The 20,747-nt window shown below is 39.2% G+C and overlaps 1 protein-coding gene across 2 annotated transcripts in view; it reads left to right on the top strand.

The window, feature by feature from the left end:
* The first annotated feature begins 5,617 nt into the window (after window positions 1-5,617).
* Window positions 5,618-20,747, top strand: part of LOC126124771 (uncharacterized) — a 56,235-nt gene continuing 41,105 nt past the window's right edge. For both annotated transcript variants that reach the window (XM_049915117.1, XM_049915116.1), the window contains exon 1: window positions 5,618-6,032. In XM_049915117.1, coding sequence (XP_049771074.1) covers window positions 5,673-6,032 — 360 coding nt within the window. In that variant the 5' untranslated portion in view covers window positions 5,618-5,672. The remainder of the gene's footprint in view (window positions 6,033-20,747) is intronic.

The raw sequence follows: 20,747 nt of genomic DNA, 5'->3' as shown, positions 1-20,747 counted from the left end.
TCTTGATGAAAGTTTGAATGAAGACTGTGAATCGTACAGAAGAATTCAAATAGAAGTGTTAGCAGCATCTACTGAGAATGAAGATATCCTATCAAAACCACAAGAAAAACTGAAAACAATCAGCAAGTAGGTTGGTATGTTCGTTTGTGAAAATAAGTATAACCCTGGTGTTACTGAAGTTTTACCGGCGATGGCACAACAATAAATAACACACCAACTCTTTATAATTGGAAATGATCTGTAAATAAAGATGTACGTTTTCACAAATGGTATAATGATGTAGTTGAAGGTATAAACCCCCTCAAAATGGTGAAGTGAAAGAAGCATCTTCCCAGTGGGTTATTCCATGTCAAGTGTCCCAGTTTAGATGATGATCTCAGCTCGACCATCTTCAATTTTGATGAAATTTGTACAGGATATACCTGAGGGCCCTACATGAACTTATGCAAATTTTCAGGCTCACCTGTAACTTGGTTGAGGTGCTAGAGCCATTTTCGTGAAGACCACTTTTACAGAGATCGAAAAGTCATGAAGAAAACGTTAAGTTTGGCATTTCACTGTTCCTAATGTAAAAGAGCTAGACTCTTGCTTCTTGGTATAGTGGTACAACTTTGTGTGCTCTACTCACAAATGTTGCCAGTAGAGTTCAGAAAGCAATGCATTTGACATAATCTCAGTTCAAAGTGGGCAACAAATCATGTCACGAGAAATTAGCCCCGTAGTTTAACGAGGCAAAAGTAGTGGAGAAAGTGAGCTATGGACCTGGTCATTTGCCAAACTACTGTCTTTCTGGATGCTTAGTATTTTGGCCCGGCTTGTGTGTTTAATTATTGTGCTACCATCCTGTAAATTTACTAAAACACATGAATGTATCAAAATATACCCGTGTTCAAAGTCATGTATCTCAAAATGGACACCTACCACATTACATTCATTAACGCCATTCAACAGAGTACATTTCATTCTATTAGAAAAACTTATTTTCATTTTGGTGTCTCTTTGGGTAAGGTGCAAAAAATTCGCCTAAGCTATTGACTTTTTTGGTAATTCGGAAAATCCTTGTGCTGGTCCATGGTGGCTATGCCACTACCAATCTCAAGACAGGCCAAGGGGCCACGCCCGATAGCCATGCGTGGTCAGCCACGGGTGGGTTTCTTTACTGCGGGTTCCCAAGCCTGAAAGTGGGTGTCTAGCAGGTTCCAAAGCCCTTTTTGGGTCTCACTGTGGTTCCCAAGCCATAATACAGATTTCTTCCATTGTTAAATGTTTTAAATATTTTGTCAGATGTCCAAAACTATTGCTTCCGGCAAACTGTATTGCCGCCCCATCATTGAAGCAGCTGGGACTGGTATGACTGCAATTATCTGTTGTTCTGGGATCCAGCATATGTCTCTTCTAGTTGTTGTTGTTGTTGTTGTGGTCTTCAATCCTGAGACTGGTTTGATGCAGCTCTCCATGCTACTCTATCCTGTGCAAGCTTCTTCATCATCCAGTACCAACTGCAACCTACATCCTTCTGAATCTGCTTAGTGTATTCATCTCTTGGTCTCCCTATACGATTTTTACCCTCCACACTGCCCTCCAATACTAAATTGGTGATCCCTTAATGCCTCAGAACATGTCCTACCAACCGATCCCCCTTCTTCTAGTCAAGTTGTGCCACAAACTTCTCTTCTCCCCAATCCTATTCAGTACTTCCTCATTAGTTACGTGATCTACCCATCTAATATTCAGCATTCTTCTGTAGCACTACATTTCAAAAGCTTCTATTCTCTTCTTGTCCAACTATTTATCGTCCATGTTTCACTTCCATACATGGCTACACTCCATACAAATACTTTCAGAAACGACTTCCTGACACTTAAATCTATACTCGATGTTAACAAATTTCTCTTCTTCAGAAATGCTTTCCTTGCCATTGCCAATCTACATTTTATATCCTCTCTACTTCGATCATCATCAGTTATTTTGCTCCCCAAATAGCAAAACTCCTTTACTACTTTAAGTGTCTCATTTCCTAATCTAATTCCTTCAGCATCACCTGACTTAATTCGACTACATTCCATTATCCTTGTTTTGCTTTTGTTGATGTTCATCTTACACCCTCCTTCCAAGACACTGTCAATTCCATTCAACTGCTCTTCCAAGTCCTTTGCTGTCTCTGACATAATTACAATGTCATCGGCGAACCTCAAAGTTTTTATTTCTTCTCCATGGATTTTAATGCCTACTCCAAACTTTTCTTTTGTTTCCTTCACTGCTTGCTCAATATAGAGATTGAATAACATCGGGGAGAGGCTACAACCCTGTCTCACTTCCTTCCCAACCACTGCTTCCCTTTCATGTCCCTCGACTCTTATAACTGCCATCTGGTTTCTGTACAAATTGTAAAAAGCTTTTCGCTCCCTGTATTTTACCCCTGCCACCTGCAGAATTTTAAAGAGAGTATTCCAGTTAACATTTTCAAAAGCTTTCTCTACGTGTACAAATGCTAGAAACGTAGGTTTGCCTTTCCTTAATCTAGCTTCTAAGATAAGTCATAGGGTCAGTATTGCCTCATGTGTTCCAACATTTCTACAGAATCCAAACTGATCTTCCTCAAGGTTGGATTCTACTAGTTGCTCCATTCGTCTGTAAAGAATTCGTGTTAGTATTTTGCAGCCATGACTTATTAAATTGCTAGTTCGGTACTTTTCATATCTGTTAACACCTGCTTTCTTTGGGATTGGAATAATTATATTCTTCTTGAAGTCTGAGGGTATTTCGCCTGTCTCATACATCTTGCTCACCAGATGGTAGAGTTTTGTCAGGGATTGGCTCTCCCAAGGCTGTCAGTAGTTCTAATGGAATGTTGTCTACTCCCGGGGCCTTGTTTTGACTCAGGTCTTTCAGTGCTCTGTCAAACTCTTCATGCAGTATCGCATCTCCCATTTCATCTTCATCTACATCCTCTTCCATTTCCATAACATTGTCCCCAAGTACATCGCCCTTGTATAGACCCTCTATATACTCGTTCCACCTTTCTGCTTTCCCTTCTTTGCTTAGAACTGGGTTTCCATCTGAGCTCTTGATATTCATACAAGTGGTTCTCTTTTCTCCAAAGTTCTCTTTAATTTTCCTGTAGGCAGTATCTATCTTACCCCTAGTGAGATAAGCCTCTACATCCTTACATTTGTCCTCTAGCCATCACTGCTTAGCCATTTTGCACTTCCGTGTTGATCTCAGGCCAATGAAATGATTGAGCAGCACCATGAGGATGCATGAAATTAATCACGACATCTTTTTCTTCACAAGAAACTTCACAGATATTTCCTATACACCATTTTCCATCATAAACGCAACCAACATACTGGCCAGGCTGTAGTTCATTAATGGCAACATGTTTAGTAGCAACTTTGGCATGTTAGTTAACATTTGCTATAAAGGACAATGTACCATTCGATACTCTGTGAATCTTAAGTCACTTTTCATCAATTGGCACAAAATGGTGATGGTCTGTTGTACCAGACACTGTACATCCATTCTCAAACTGTGTCATGTCGGAGGCAATCACTATTTATGCAGTAGCTGACACTCTTTAGGTCTTCATTACCTTTGTAGTAAATGACAAATGGATGTATTGTAGCTTGACTATTTTCCCAATGGAATCACTGCACTGCGTCTTGGACAATAAAGGAGTAATTTTCTGCGAAATCCATTAATATAATCAATTCTCCTGGTTTGAGACCTTCTTTAGTGAACTGCAAATGCTTGCTCTGATGCTTTGCAATGTGGCAGTGAGTAGAAAGGGCCGACAGTTTTGTAACTAATAGTTCAATGAATTCTTCAGCTGTCATTTCTCTGGTTTCAAGTGTATCTCTATCAGTGTGAATGCATTATTTGAACTGAATTGTACCCTCAGCATTAATATCTGCAACAGCACTTTCCAAATATTCATTTGGAGCTTCTGTTCCTGGACATACTTCATAGTGATGAAGCATGCAATCCATGCAATCCTTTGTTTCCAAATTACAGACAATTTTGCTTAGTATAATTTTGTAATCTTCCTTCATTGGGCTATTTGCCAACATTATTTTCACATTCTGATGTATTGTGCAGACACAAACTGAATGTGAACCAGCTGTGCCTACATTCACACGCCACTTTGGCCTTAATTCACTAAATTTGGAAAATCCAATTTCCGGTCCATTTTTATTGCGGTACGCAACAAACATTTCTTTTAAGTTGCTCAGTAATAAGTATTTCTGTTTTTTAGTCTTTTCTCCATCTATCCGAACAGTAATACAGCAAAATGAATATTTAAACAATGAAGACATAATCAACAAAATTCCAAATTTTAGGCGACATTTTTGCACCTTACCCAAAGAGACACCAAAAAGAAAATAAGTTTTTCTAATAGAATGAAATGTGCTCTGTTGAATGGTGTTAATGAATGTAATGTGGTAGGTGTCCATTTTGAGATAAATGACTTTGAACACTGGTATATTTTGATACATTCATGTTTTTTAGCAAATTTACTGGATGGTAGCACAATAATTAAACACACAAGCCGAGCCAAAATACTAAGCATCCAGAAAGACAGTAGTTTGGCAAATGACCAGGTCCATAGCGCACTTTCTCCACTACTTATGCCTCGTTAAACTATGGGGCTAATTTCTCGTGACATGATTTGTTGCCCACTTTGAACTGAGATTATGTCAAATTCATTGCTTTCTGAACTCTACTTGCAACATTCGTGTGTAGAGCACACAAAGTTGTACCACTATACCAAGAAGCAAGAGTCTAGCTCTTTTACATTAGGAACAGTGGAATGCCAAACTTAACGATTTCTTCACGACTTTTCGGTCTCTGTAAAAGTGGTCTTCACGAAAATGGCTCTAGCACCTCAACCAAGTTACAGGTGAGCCTGAAACTCTGCATAAGTTAATGTAGGGCCCTCAGGTATATCCTGTACAAATTTCATCAAAATTAAAGATGGTCGAGCTGGAAGCCCCAGGACACTTGGAATGACCCCTGTGCCAGAGTTGGTCAATAGTGGCGAATTTGGGCAAAATATTTTTCTGGTATAGGCCTAGTCACTGACATTTTGGCACACCAACATTACTAATCAAGCATTGGCCTTTTTGTTGATAACAAACAAACTCAAATTTTGTTCATGTTTGTTACTTTTTCATAGCTTAAATAAACGGTTACACTGCCTTGAATTTTTATTGGTCCTACAAGGTAACCCAAACTGTTATCTTGTCTGAAAACAATGTTTATTTTACATTGGTCAAAGTAACCGACTGCAGAGGCTACTTTGCTCATATTTTTAGAACATCATAAAATTATAAAGAATAAATAAATCATCTTTGATGTCCTTGCGTGTTACTAGGTGATTTTTGCATTGTTTCAGAACATACTAACGTTATTTTTAAAAGTAATTTTACAAAACTGCTGTGTATTAAGTGATTTTTGTTTGAAAGACAGATACGAGGCTGCCTAATGAAGGCTAATTCATTCTACGGTACCAGGCTGCTAACCAGGTTTCGGAACTGCGCTACCGACTAGTGCGCATGCGCGACGCGCTGTTGCGCAAGTCGCTTTCGAAAGAAAACAGTTTCGACTTCCAGGTATGGCGACACGAAACTTGTAGTTGTGTGTGGTTTGAGGTTAGGTGTCTTATCGGTAGTATGCCAAAGTTAAATATGAAGTGGGGTACGGAGCAAATTATTCGCTTCTTGGACATTTATGCTATGCATAGGTGCTTGTGGGATTTCAACGATGCTGACTATAAAAACAAGCAACAACGTGCCGCTGCACTAGAGGCCATCCTGCGCGACTTGAACATGGATGGATTAACGATGCCTGAGCTGCAGACCAAAATTCATTCAATTAGAAACACATACACAAATGAATTACGAAAAATGGAAGCAAGTAAATCATCTCGCTGTGGAACAGACCGTATCTACAAGACAAAAATTCCATGGTTCGAGCTGGCGGATTCCTTTTTAAGGGAGATTGTTTATAAGAGGAAAAATTACACAAATTTGGTAAGCTGAATTCTGTATTTAGTATATGACGTCACAGCAGTTCATTACACACACTAATTGAGTCATGACATCACGAATAGTTGAATCGATTTTGCAACACGAAATACATAGCCTACTGTACAGACGAGTAATAATAAAAAAAGAAAGTCATATGTAGACTCAGATTTGGCGACAGTGTTTCACACATAATAGTAGATTTATTGTTTATCGCGGCCTTAACTCCATTCAGCAGAAACGTGAGTTGTTCTGGTAACATTGTCAAATGGTTGAAATAACTTCTCGTGTCTCCCGCAGTAATTTCGTTCAACAATGTCGCTGAGCAACAGAGCAGACTTTTTTTTTTTTAATCCAACTACGTCTTTCATTTCTTTACTTGCGCAGCGATTTCACGCAAACAAGCATTAACTCCGCCACTAGGCCCTAACATGTGCATCTGCCAAACTTTCATTTCAGGCAAGAGTCTGGTGCACACAAAAACGACGAAACTCGAAACGTAGATCGGTGTCGCTTCGTCTATCGCTATATACGAAACCGTTTTCGCGAAACTGATTTCAGGAAACAAGTTTCACAACCTAATGACCTCGCAGCAGCAGCGTTATTCATCTGTAGATCTCTTTATACTAGGTTATAGGGCATGTCAAACTATTTACAAGTTTAGACCAATTTAAAATAAGCTAATTCGTATACGCATACATTTACAGACTTCTACTTAGAACGAGTCATTAGATTTACTCTTGGTGTAAATTTATTTATTTATTTATTTTTTTTTACACACAAATAGCTTATTGAATAATGTAATGCCACAGATATTGAGCTCAGGAAGAGATGTTAGTGTTGTGCTATGCATAGCGTGGGGGTAACTAGTTATAGAAAAGGAAAAAAGAAGGGGGGGAAAATATAGTGTGAAGGTCTTATGTGGAATGTTGGATGTATAATAATAATAATTTGTGTAAGTTTTTTTTACCAAACCTATTCTCTGTTTTATCTAGGTAATCCTTCAATGTATAAAATGTATTGCATATCAGGTACTTTTTAGCTGCCTTTTTAAATAAGTGTATTTCTGCAGTTTCTTTAATCTGTTTTTGTAATTTTTTGTACATTTTTTGAGTTTTATGTTTATTTTTCATTGGTAAATGTGAGTCTGGCTCTTGTTCCATGGCCATGGATGGAGCTGTTTGTGCAGTAATTACCAATGTTATTTTTGATGTGTACAACTAACTGGTAAATGTATTCACATGCTGCAGTTAAAATCCCCAGTGTTTTGAACAGAACTTTACAATGGGCTCAACTACTATTTTTGGTTATTATTCCTATGGCTCTTTTCTGGAGTTTGAAAATTGTGTTCGTATTTTGTGCATTTGTTCCCCAAAACAGAATGCCATAGCTAAGAACTGAGTGTACATGTGAATAGTATCTAACTAAAAGACACTGCATGTTACACACTGATGATAGGATCCTAAGGGCATAATATGCTGATGACATTCTGTTTGCAGGGACCTTTGTGTATTCACACCACTTCAGCTGAGAATCAATATTCATTCCTAGAAATTTTACATTTGTTACACAGTATGTGGTGTTTGATTTACCAACAGTTTGGTTCCCCTGCAGTTGGCAGGTCTGCTTGATCTTGAGACGGCACCAGTGCTGTGTGTTTTTTTCCTCAGTTCAGTCCAGGTGTGCGTGCAGTGCAGTGCAACTTGGTAACAATGTGTACGTTGCAACAGATAGTGTGGTGTGTTATTGGCTTGTGAAACCTGAGTTAGTTATAACAGTGCAACTTAATTTTAGACATCAGTTTCATGGTGAACCACCTACAGCAAAATCTATCCATCATTGGCTAAAGTCTTTCGGGGAAACCGGTAGTGTCTTAAAAGTAAAATCACCAGGTAGACAGAGAACTTCTGAAGATGATGTTCAACAGATCCATGTTTTATGTGTTCGGAGCTCAAAGAAGTCATTGGCCAGACGTAGTCCACATTAAGAATGCCTAAAGGTACTGTGTATGATGATGTGTGTGGTGGATAGGCAGGGCAGGACCAATACCTCGGCCACCACGGAGCCCAGACTTAACACCACTGGACTTTATCTTTTGAGGCCACATAAAAAAAATGTTGTGTGCAGTGAAAAGATAAGAGAAATCATTAATTTACAGGAAAGAATAGTCATGACGGTTGGGGCAGTTACACCTGAATGTTGCGGAATATGTGGCAAGAAGTGGAATATCGTCTTAATGTGTGCAGGGCACATTGAAGCCTACTAACATTGAACAAAACTTGAAGGAATTCTCATTCATGATATGTACTCATTGATGCAATTTTTCATTAATTTTCCCATTAAATTTATACTTAAAACTAGGGTGTTCTTTTTTCCATTGCCCTGTATATTCCTAGAATCATCATTGAAAGCCGGTACTTAAAACTTTGTTAATAGACTTTCGTAGGATATTGTGCATCTATCTTGAAGAGTCTGTCAGTTCAGCTCTTTAAATATCTCTGTGTTACTTTCCCATGGATCAAACAAACCTGTGACCATTCATGATGTCCTTTCTCCGTATACGTTCAATATCCCCTGTTAGTCCTACTTGGTATGGGTCCCACACACTTGAGTAATATTCTAGAACTGGTTGCACAATTGTTCTGTAAGCAATCTCCTTTGTAGACTGATCCCACTTTGCCAGTATTCTATCAATAAACTGAAGTCTACCACCTGCTTTACCCACGACTGAGCCTATGTGATCATACCATTTCATATCCCTACAAAGTGTTCCACCCAGGTATTTGTACGATTTGACCTATTCCAACAGTGACTCAGTGGTATTATAGTCATAGGATACTACATTTTTTTTCATTTTGTCAAGTGCACAGTTTTACATTCATGAGCATTTGAAGCAAGTTGCCAATCTTTGCTCCAGTTAGAAATCTTATCAAGATCTGTCAGAATATTTACGCAGCTTCTTTCAGACGGTGTTTCATTAAAGATAACTGCATCATCTGCAAAAAATCTTACTTTACTATTAATATTGTCTGCCAGGTCAGTAATAGACAACATGAACAGCAAGGATCTCAGTACAATTCCCTGGGGCACAACTGAAGTTACTACTAGATCTGACGATGATTGGCATCGGGGAGCTCATTCTGTTCAGTGTACCTCATTATGTTGAAATATGTTCTTGGATTCTACAACAAATCAGTGTCAAAGACATTGGATGGTAGTTTTGTGGATCACTTCTACTACCTTTCTTACAGACGGGTGTGACCTGTACTTTCTTCCAAGAAATGGGCACGGTTTTTTGTTCTAGAGATCTACTGTACAGTATAGTTAAGAGAGCAGCTAACTCAGATGCAAATTCAGTGTAAAATTTGACAGAGATTCCATTGGGCCCTGGAGCTTTGTTCAGTTTTAATTATTTCAGCTGTTTCTAAATACAATTGACACTAATACTCATTTCATTAATCTTTTCAGTAATACAAGTATTAAACGGGGACAGTTCTTGGGGTTTTCATTTGTAAAGGAGCATTTGGAAACTGAGTTAAGCATTTCAGATTTTGAAACTTCCTGGCAGATTAAAACTGTGTGCCCGACCGAGACTCGAACTCGGGACCTTTGCCTTTCGTGGGCAAGTGCTCTACCGTCTGAGCTACCGAAGCACGACTCACCACGTCTCACGACCGGTACTCACAGCTTTACTTCTGCCAGTATCTCGTCTCCTACCTTCCAAACTTTACAGAAGCAGGAGAGCTTCTGTAAAGTTTGGAAGGTAGGAGACGAGATACTGGCAGAAGTAAAGCTGTGAGTACCGGGCACGAGTCGTGCTTCGGTAGCTCAGATGGTAGAGCACTTGCCCGCAAAAGGCAAAGGTCCTGAGTTCGAGTCTCGGTCGGGCACACAGTTTTAATCTGCCAGGAAGTTTCATATCGGTGCACACTCCGCTGCAGAGTGAAAATCTCATTCTGGATTTCAGATTTTACTTTTTTACAGTCAATTTCAGCATTGCTATCTTGACAGCCACACACATTCCATTCAGCATCTCTCTATCTAGAGACCTGTGATTTGCTTTACACCTATTGTTCAGTAATTTCTGTTTCTTTAGAAGCTTTTTACCATGTCTGTATACTATGGAGGGTCCCTCCCATTATGAACTGCCCTACTGGTTACATATCTATCCAGTGCATGGTCAACTATTCATTTAAACTCAAGCCATAATTCCTCTACATGCTCCTGCCCTGTGCTGAAAGTTTAAATTTCCTCACTGAGATATGACACTACTGAATTTTTACTTAGGTTACTGGACATGTGTATCTTTCCTCATGTTTTAGTTGTCCTTTGTATTCAGTAATCATTGCTGTCCCAACCACATCATGGTCATTGGTATCAGTTCTGATGTGGACATCCTCATAGAGGTCAGGTCTGTTTGTTGCCATTATATCCAATATATTCTTATCAGGAGTGGGATTCCTAACTGTCTGTTCTAGACAGTTTTCAGAGAAGCCAAGTAGTAAAATTTCACAGGATGCCTTATCACACCCACCACTAACAAAACTAATTTTCCAAATTAATTGTTGGATGATTAAAGTCTCACTGATGATTATGGAATGACTGGGGACCTTAAGTACAAGTGAACTGAGGAAGTTTTCAGTTACATTGGGAGCTGAGTCTGGTGGGTAATAGAAGGATCTGATTATTTTTTGTCCACCCTTAATAATGAGTTTTGCCCAAACACTCTCACTCACAGCTTCAGTTTCTTACTTGGTGGATTTGAGTTTCTTGCCCACTGTGACAAATACAGCACCTCCACTTCCCATTTGCCTATCCTTTCAATATACACTCAAATTTACCCCAACCATTTTTCCTGTCAACCAATCTCATCTTTTAGTCAAGTTGTGCCATAAACTTAATGTTTCCCCAATTCTGTTCAGTATCTACTCATTGGTTATGTGTCTACCAATATAATAATCAGCATTCTTCTATAGCACCAAATCTCAAAAGCTTCTGTTCTCTTGTCTGAACTACTTATTGTCTGTGTTTCACTACAGTACAAGGCTGCACTATAGATAAACACCATCAGAAAAGACTCCCTAACACTTAAATTTGTAACAGATATTAACAATTTTTTCTGTTTTTCAGAAATGATTTTCTTGTTATTACTATCCTACATTAGTTCCTCTACATTTCAGCTGTCATCATTATTTTGCTGTCCAAATAGCAAATCACATTTACAACTCTTAGTTTATAATTTCTTACTCCATTTCCCTTAGCACAACTTGACTGAATTCAACTACATTCCATTAACGTTGTTTTACTTTCATTGATGTTCATCTTATGTCATCTGTGTGAATTGCAATAACTGTGGCAAACTTAAGAATTTTAATTTTGTCTTGCTGAACTTCAACCCTCTTTCCATGCTTCTCTCTGGTTTCCTTCACAGCTTGCTCAATGTACAGATTGAATAAGTTCAGGGATAGGCTACAACCCTGTCTCACACCATTCTCAATTATTACTTCCCTTTTATGTCCTTTGACACTTGTAACTGCAGTCTGGTTTTTGTATAAGTTGTACCTTTATTTTATTCCTGATATCTTTGCAGTTTCATACTTTATTCCTAACAACATTTCAAAAATCTTCCTTTAAATCTACAAACTGATGTTCCCTAAGGTTGACTTTGGCTTGTTTTTCCATTCTTCTATAAATAATTCATGTCATTATTTTGGAACCCATGACTTATTTAACTGATAGTGAGGTAGTATTCAATTTTCCTTCTTTGCTAGTATTGGCTTCCCAGCTGGGCCCTTGATACCCATATAGCTGCTTCTGTTTTCTCCAAAGGTCTTTTTGGTTTTCCTACAGGTGACATCTATCTTCTCCCTAGTCACAGACGCTGCTACAGCCTTGCTTTTGTATTCTCGCAGTTCCTGCACAACAATTTTGCATTTCCTGTCAGTTCATTTTTGAGAAACCTGTATTCCCTTTCATTTCCTTCATTTTCATATTTTTTTTTTTCATTTCATAAGGTAAATTCAATACCTCCTGTTTTATTCAGGGACTTCTATAAGGCCTTGTCTTTTTGCTGGTGTGGTCCTCTCCTGCCCTCCACACACTCTCAAAGCTACCGATTGTTCTTCTGTTGTATTTCTTTCCAGTATTTCCATCAATTGTTGACTACTGCTCCTTTGAAATGCTCAACAATCTCAGGTTCCTTCAATTATCCAGGTCTCATCTCCTTAATTTCCTACCCTTTTGCAATTTATTCAGTTTTAATTGTCATTTCATAACCAATAAATTGTGGCCAGAGCCCACATCTGCCCCTGGAAATGCCTTACAATTTAATATATGCTTTCAAAATCTGTCTCTTACCATTATGTAATCAATTTGAAACATTCCAGTGTCCCCAAGTCTCTTGCACGTATACATCCTTTTCTCATGACTCTTACACGAAGCATCAGTGATGACTGAAATGTGCATTGTGCAGAATGCTACCAGGCAGCTGCATCTTGCATTCTTTTCTCTCAGTCCATATTCTCCTCCTGTTTTTCCTTCTCCTCCTTTTCTACTGTCAAATTCCAGTCTCCCTTAACTATTTGAATAATTCCTTTATCTAATTGTACATTCTTTCAATCTTTTCATTGTCTGTGGGGACAGTTGGCATACAAGCTTGCACTTCTGTGGTGGGTGTTGGCTTCTTGCCTATCTTGGGTACAATAATGTGTTCACTATGCTGTTCATAGAAGTCTGTTCACATTCCTATTTTCTTATCCATTATTAGGCCTACTCTTGCATAACCCCTCTTTGATTCTGTGTTGATAACTATATACTGACTAGATCAGAATTTTTGTTCTCCCTGTCACTTTGCTAATCACTAGTGGCATGAATTTTTCCAACTTTTAATGACTTTTCCCTATTCAGAACTAGGCAGATCAGAACTCAAAGTTCACTGGGTAATTCTTTTAAACCCCTCTTGAAAGCCAGCACCTTGCCAGTGTCATGTCTGTTTTTGTTTCCCTCTAGTAATGTTGTTCCATTAAGCATAAATGACAGGAAATTTAAAATTATAACAATGCAAAAGCAGGTGGGAATTAACATTCTGAACATAAATGGCAAGAAAACATTAATTTCGGGAACATAAAAGTGGGATTATACTGTATGTCAGAAATATCAAGAGTGGAGTGCTATACAGGTGCACCTTAGCACATGCTAGTTCCATTACACACAAAATTGTCAGCTTTTTTAATTTGCTCAGTCTTTCAGACAGGGCACATAGTACTGTGTACGTACTAAATCTGCCTCCACAATTCTAGCAGTCAAATCCAAGGCAAGGCCGTATAAACTATATTGGGTCATCCCAAGAATTATATGTGCCCTACCTGGAAATCGTTTCTGAAGAAGAGAAATTTGTTAACATCGAGTATAGATTTAAGAGTCAGGAAGTCATTTCTGAAAGTATTTGTATGGAGTGTAGCCATGTATGGAAGTGAAACATGGACGGTAAATAGTTTGGACAAGAAAAGAATAGAAGCTTTCGAAATGTGGTGCTACAGAAGAATGCTGAAGATTAGATGGGTAGATCACGTAACTAATGAGGAAGTATTGAATAGGTTTGGAGAGAAGAGAAGTTTGTGGCACAACTTGACCAGAAGAAGGGATCGGTTGGTAGGACATGTTTCATGTTCTGAGGCATCAAGGGATCACCAATTTAGTATTGGAGGGCAGCGTGGAGGGTAAAAATCGTAGAGGGAGACCAAGAGATGAATACACTAAGCAGATTCAGAAGGATGTAGGTTGCAGTAGGTACTGGGAGATGAAGAAGCTTGCACAGGATAGAGTAGCATGGACAGCTGCATCAAACCAGTCTCAGGACTGAAGACCACAACAACAACAACAACCACCTTACATTCACTCCTCACTTATATATTTCAAGAAACATAGAACCATTATGGTTGTCCTGTCATTATAAGCTTCAAGTCCACTACTAAATGTGTCTCGATTAGACCAACTATTATGACACACTGCACATAAAAAACCAACCTTTATCATGAACAGTAACAATTTTGTGGACTTCTTGAAATCAGTTCATGACTCACTAACACATTACACTCACATTATCACCATCAGTGTCATAGCACTCTTAATGGTACTTCCTGTGTGCTTGGTTCTCTGCCTCTGAAATCATTTCCCTGCATCCCTCTGACCGCAACATGGGGATTCTTAATCAGTGCAATAAATTTCTCTCTATCAAAAATTATTTAGCTTAAATGGGATTAAACATACCTACGGAATAGGTATATAGCAATGGGAAACACAGTGGCTCCATCCTGCACAAACCTCTTCACAGGTACTTGGGAGGTGTCATTTTGTGAGTTCCTGGGCTAATGGCATTCATGTTCAAGTTCATGGATTTAAGATGAGCCTCAGCTTCTTAATATTCTGGACTAGGGACAGCTAAATGCTGTGTCAGTCCAATAATTTAGCTAGGGCCAAGTGTATAAAGCAATTGATTTTAGATTTTTGCAGAAATGAGTTCTGAAACTAAGAATGTACAAACATTACATTCTGATGTGAACAAGGATCTGCTCTGACTTGGAACATTTAGTTTATCAAATATAGTTAAATTGCTGGTACCAGTTCACAATATAGTGACATTACAAAGGAACAGATTTTGTTTTGCACAGAAAGAAGCTGAAAGAAGTTATTGTTAACACTTCCACAGTGCTGAAGCTTGAAATAATTTTTTTTTCCATCAGTAAGGCTAGGTGCAGAAAAGTGTTGGCATGTAAGTGATGAGCGCAGGTAATAATTACTCTCATAATAATTTTTAAGAGACAATTCATAATTAATGTGAAAATTTTAAAGACATTTCATAAAGACTTAGTGGCAGACTAAGAAAGAAACATTCAAATGATTTGCAAGGTATAGGAATTTGACTGCAACCAGTAGTGATTGTTCATCTCAACAATACAATCTTCATTGAAATTAAAAGCAAGTGTATCAATTTTAAAAAGTGCAATAGGAATTCTACTGTTAAACACAGAGGAGAGAGTGGATAGGTGAAAAGAGTATATTGAGGGTCTCTACGAGGATGAGGAAATATCTGACTACTTGATAGAAGAAGAAATAGGAGTCGAGATGGAAGACATATGAGTCTGCTAATAGAGTCAGACTTTATCCAGTCTTTGGAAGACTTGCAGTAAGGAAAAGCAGATGAGATGGATAACATTCCTTCAGAATTTCTTATCTCATTGAGGTAAGTGGCAATCAAATGACTGTTCAAGTTCACATGAGAATCAATGAGACTGAAGATATACCATCAGACTTCCAGAAAAATATAATCCACACAGTTCTGAAGACAAAAAGACCAGAATTACAGTCCAGTCAGTTGTGTAACATCTCAAGCATCCAAATTGCTGACAAGAATAACACGCAGCAGAATAAAATCAAAAACTGAGGATCTGTTAGGTGCCAATCAGTTTGGCTTTAGGAAAGGTAAAGGCACCTGAGAAGCAGTTTCGACATTACGCTTGTTAATGGAAACAAAAGTTAAAAAAAATTAAGCATTCAACAATTTAAAATGATACCAAGAAAAATCAAGAGACATTCACAAGATTTGTCAACCTAGAAAGAGCATTTGACAAAGGAAAACCATGCAAGATGCTCGAAATTCATCTACAGCTACGTGATTACTCTGCTATTCACAATAAAGTGCCTGGCAGAGAGTACAATGAACCACCCTCAAGCTGTTTCTCTACTGTTCCATTCTTGAACGGCGCGCAGGAAAAATGAGCACTTAAATTTTTTGTGCGGTTCCTGACTTATCGTAATCATCATTTCTATCCATGTAGGTGGGTGCCAACAGAATGTTTTAGCAATTAGAGGAGAAAACTGGTGATTGAAATTTCATGAGAAGATCCCGTTGCAAGGAAAAACGCCTTTGTTTTAATGATTGCCACTCCAATTCACATATCATGCCTGTGGCCCTATCTCGCCTATTTCGCGATAATACAAAACAAGCTGCACTTCTTTGAACTTTTTCAGTGTTATCTGCCAGTTCCACCTGATGTGGATCCCACACCGCATTTTAGTGGATTTCTTTTAGTACTCATATGAATAACTTAACACTTTTCTTTGTTCAGGGTCAATTGATACTTTATGCACCATACAGATATTGTATCTAAATACAATAGAGGGCCTAACACTTCCTTGTGGAATGCTGGATATTACTTCTGTTTTACTCAATGACTTTCTGTCTATTACTACGAACTGTGACCTTTCTGACAGGAAATCATGAATCCAGTCGCACAACTGAGGTGATATTCCATAGGCATGCAGTTTGGCTAGAAGACGCTTGTGGGGAATGGTGTTGAAAGCCTTCTGGAAACCTAAAAATATGGAATCAATTTGACATCCCCTGTTGATAGTACTCATTACTTCATGAGTATAAAGAGCTGTGTTTCATAAGAACGATATTTTCTGAATCCGTGCTGAGTATGTGTCAATAAATCAATTTCTTCAAGGTAATTCATAATGTTCGAACACAGTATATGCTCCAAAACCTTACTGCAAATCAACGTTAGTGATATGGACCTGTAATTCAGCGGATTACTCCGATTTCTCTTTTTGGATATTGGTGTGGCTTGAGCAATTTTCCAGTCTTAGGTGCAGATCTTTCTGTGAGCGAGCAGTTATATACAATTGCTAAATATGGAGCTATTGTATCAGCATACTCCAAAAGGAACCTGACTGGTATACAATCTGAACCAGAGGCCTTGCCTTTATTAAGTAATCTCAGCTGCTTTGCTACACTGAGGGTATCTACTTCTATGTTTCTCATCTTGGCAGTTGTTCTTGTTTGGAATTCAGGAATATTTACTTTTTCTTCTTTGGTGAAGGAGTTGTGGAAAACCGTGTTTAATAACTCTGCTTTTGTGGTACTGCCATCAGTGACTGCACCGGTGCTATTGCGCGGTGAAAGAATTGATTGTGTCTTGGCTCTGGTGTGCTTTATGTATAACCAGAATCTCTTTGGGTTTTCTGCCAGATTTTGAGACCAAGTTTCGTTGTGGAAACTTATTATAAGCACTTCGTATTGAAGTATGCCCTATCTTTCAAACTTCTGCAAAACTTTGCCAATCTTGGGGATTTTGCATTCTTTTAAATTTGGCATGCTTTTTCCGTTGCTTCTGCAACAGCGATCTGACCTATTTTGTGTACTATGGGGGTCAGTACTATCAATTATTAATTTATGTGGTATACATCTCTCAACTGCCGTTGATACTATCTCTTTGAAATCATTCCACATCTTTTCTACACTTATATGATCAGAACAGAAGGAGTGAGACTGTCTCTTAAAAAGGCGTTAAGAGCATTTTGGTTGCTAATCCCTGTAACTGTCATGATACTCCCTATTTGTCCAGGATTATTTGTTCCTAAGAATGCTTTCACAACCACTTGCTTCAAGTGGGCTCATGTACTAATTGTTCAAAATAATTTTCTGGGAAAGCATTTAGTACAATTTCAGATGCCTGACGCCAGCTTTAAACATGTAATCTTTCCAGCGTATTGAGGGTAGATTGAAGTCACCACCAACTATAATAGTATGATTGGGGTACCTATTTGAAATGAGACTCGAGTTTTCTTTGAACTGTTCATCAATTATATCTTCTGAGTCGGGGGTCGGTAAAACGATCCAATTAATAGTTTAGTCTGATTGTCACATATAACCTCTACCCATACTATTTCGCAGGAACTATCTACTTCAATTTTGCTACAAGGTAAACTACTACTGACAGCAATAAATACTCCTCCACCAACTGTATTTAATCTATCCTTTCTGAACACTGTTGTCATTTGAAAAAAATTCGGCTAAACTTATTTCCGGTTTTTAGCCAGCTTTCCATACCTATAATATTTGAGCTTGGCATTCTGGTTCTTTTCCAACACAGCTACAACAATTTACAACTACAATACCAATCGTTTCTACAACTACCTTACTATAGAAAGGTAGTAGTGCTAGGAGTGCTAGTTCTGCAAGGTTCGCAGGAGAGCTTCTGTAAAGTTTGGAAGGTAGGAGACGAGATACTGGCAGAAGTAAAGCTGTGAGTACCGGGCATGAGTCATGCTTCGGTAGCTCAGACGGTAGAGCACTTGCCCGCGAAAGGCAAAGGTCCCGAGTTCGAGTCTCGGTCGGGCACACAGTTTTAATCTGCCAGGAAGTTTCATATCAGCGCACACTCCGCTGCAGAGTGAAAATCTCATTCTGGAAACATCCCTCAGGCTGTGGCTAAGCCATGTCTCCGCAATATCCTTTCTTTCAGGAGTGCTAGTTCTGCAAGGTTCGCAGGAGAGCTTCTGTAAAGTTTGGAAGGTAGGAGACGAGATACTGGCAGAAGTAAAGCTGTGAGTACCGGGCATGAGTCATGCTTCGGTAGCTCAGACGGTAGAGCACTTGCCCGCGAAAGGCAAAGGTCCCGAGTTCGAGTCTCGGTCGGGCACACAGTTTTAATCTGCCAGGAAGTTTCATATCAGCGCACACTCCGCTGCAGAGTGAAAATCTCATTCTGGAAACATCCCTCAGGCTGTGGCTAAGCCATGTCTCCGCAATATCCTTTCTTTCAGGAGTGCTAGTTCTGCAAGGTTCGCAGGAGAGCTTCTGTAAAGTTTGGAAGGTAGGAGACGAGATACTGGCAGAAGTAAAGCTGTGAGTACCGGGCGTGAGTCGTGCTTCGGTAACTCAGATGGTAGAGCACTTGCCTGCGAAAGGCAAAGGTCCCGAGTTCGAGTCTCGGTCGGGCACACAGTTTTAATCTGCCGGGAAGTTTCATACCTTACTGTGTTTTACTTGCCCCCTTTTAGACGGATACCCTTTCTGTGGTTTCCTGAGACCCTCTAACACTTATCGTGTGGCTGCCGTAATATTACGTCGCACGGGCGGAAACGAAGAAAATGCGGCCGCCGTAATATTACGTCCCGCCGCATTCCACATTGTTTTAGCATTTCAAACGCATTGTTAGCGTTCCCGCTACAACCTGTAGGTCCTGTAATGCTTGTAGTTCTTCATATTAGCGCTAGATCGCAGCGCCTAGTGAGGTAATGCGATATATCCGTACATATTTCCGAACGAATTCACGTGTGTTTTTCACGCATATGTTACGTGTTCTGTGGTGTCCTGTCGTTTGTTTACCGTTGATTTTGGCACTAGTATTTTGGCTTTAGCTTGTTTGTCTTCTTTTCACTCACAATGGCGAGTGATGAGGATGCAAAACTTGGAAAAGTGATTGAAGAAGTACTTGCTGAACCTACTGATGATGGTTTTTCGGATTTTGATAGTGACAGTGATAACGAAATGCTGGAAAATAACGATAGTCCATGTAAGTCTAACATCTTACTAAATTGATGCAAAACAAGACAGTTCATGTTGCGATTTCTTCTGTTACGTTCTGTATTATTTCAGACACAGATTTGTCGTGTTGAAAGAGGCCAAGATTGAGTGACATTTCACAGGATGACTGGATTATAGTGGATCAAACACCAAACATTTTGTTATTTACAGGGTCTCATGGTGTGCTAAATAATGTAGGACTCGGTCAGTCTAGTGAATATTAGATTTTTTGTTCTCATTTTATAAATGAGAGGGTTATTTCAATTATGAAGGAACAAACAAACCTATATGCTGAGGACTGGAAGGCTGGCCACACTGGGGGGGGGGGGGGGGGGGGGAGAGGCAAATTAGGGCCCAGAATTCTAGATGCAAGCAGTGGAGGACGCTAAGCTATCAATGTGAAACAAAGACGTTTCTGGCTATTATCCTCCACATGTCAATCAGTGAGAGGCCAAGTATGGCCAGTCACTGGTGTAGTGATCCAGTGGTTAGCTGCAATTTTTACCCCAATATTATGTCAAGGGACAGATTTCAGAATATTTTGTCTATGTTCCACATAAATGACAATTCAAAGCAAAAAAAGAAAGGTGAAGTAGACTTTGATGCCCTTCATAAGATCAGGCCTCTTCTGGATGATTTGGTAAGGAATTTCAAAGAAAGTTATCAGCCAGGTGAAGCGCTAACCAGTGATGAAGGTATGTGTCCTTTCAGAGGGCTAATAAGCCAAACAAATATGGTATGAAGCTATACATTCTTGCAGAATCCGAAACTGGGTACATATACAACTTTGAAGTTTACCACGGAAGGGACGATAAACTGGACAACAGTGCTTCTGCAGTGGTAAAGCGATTGCTCGGCTCACTCCAAGGTAAGGGCCACACTGTATATGTTGACAGATTTTACACCAGTGTTCAGCTAGCCGAAGAACTGGCTAGAGCCAACACTGGTCTTGTAGGGACTGTAATGCCAAACAGAAAAGGATTATACAAGGCTCTCAAAGAGGGTAAACAAATATTTCGCCGCAAGAACGATGTGCTAGCATTGCGATGGAAAGACAAGAGGGATGTGTGGATGATAAATACCAGGCACACGTCCTCAGTGTAGCCTGTTGCTACAAGAGAAGGCAATGAGAAGTTGAAACCAGTGGCAGTGCAGGATTACAAGAAACATAAAGCTGGTGTAGACCTTTTTGATCAGCGTCTTTCATATGGAGCACTTGATCACAAAACAGTGAAGTGGTGGGGAAAGCTTGCCATCCACTGTATAATTATGGCAGTTTCCAATGGTTGTATTTTGCACAATTGCATCAATGAGAAGAAACTGAGCACTCCTAAGTTTATACAGGAGGT

The sequence above is a fragment of the Schistocerca cancellata genome, unplaced genomic scaffold (assembly GCF_023864275.1).
Source record: "Schistocerca cancellata isolate TAMUIC-IGC-003103 unplaced genomic scaffold, iqSchCanc2.1 HiC_scaffold_426, whole genome shotgun sequence".
In the NCBI taxonomy this organism is placed as follows: domain Eukaryota; kingdom Metazoa; phylum Arthropoda; class Insecta; order Orthoptera; family Acrididae; genus Schistocerca; species Schistocerca cancellata.
This window is presented reverse-complemented; position numbering and strand designations above follow the sequence as displayed.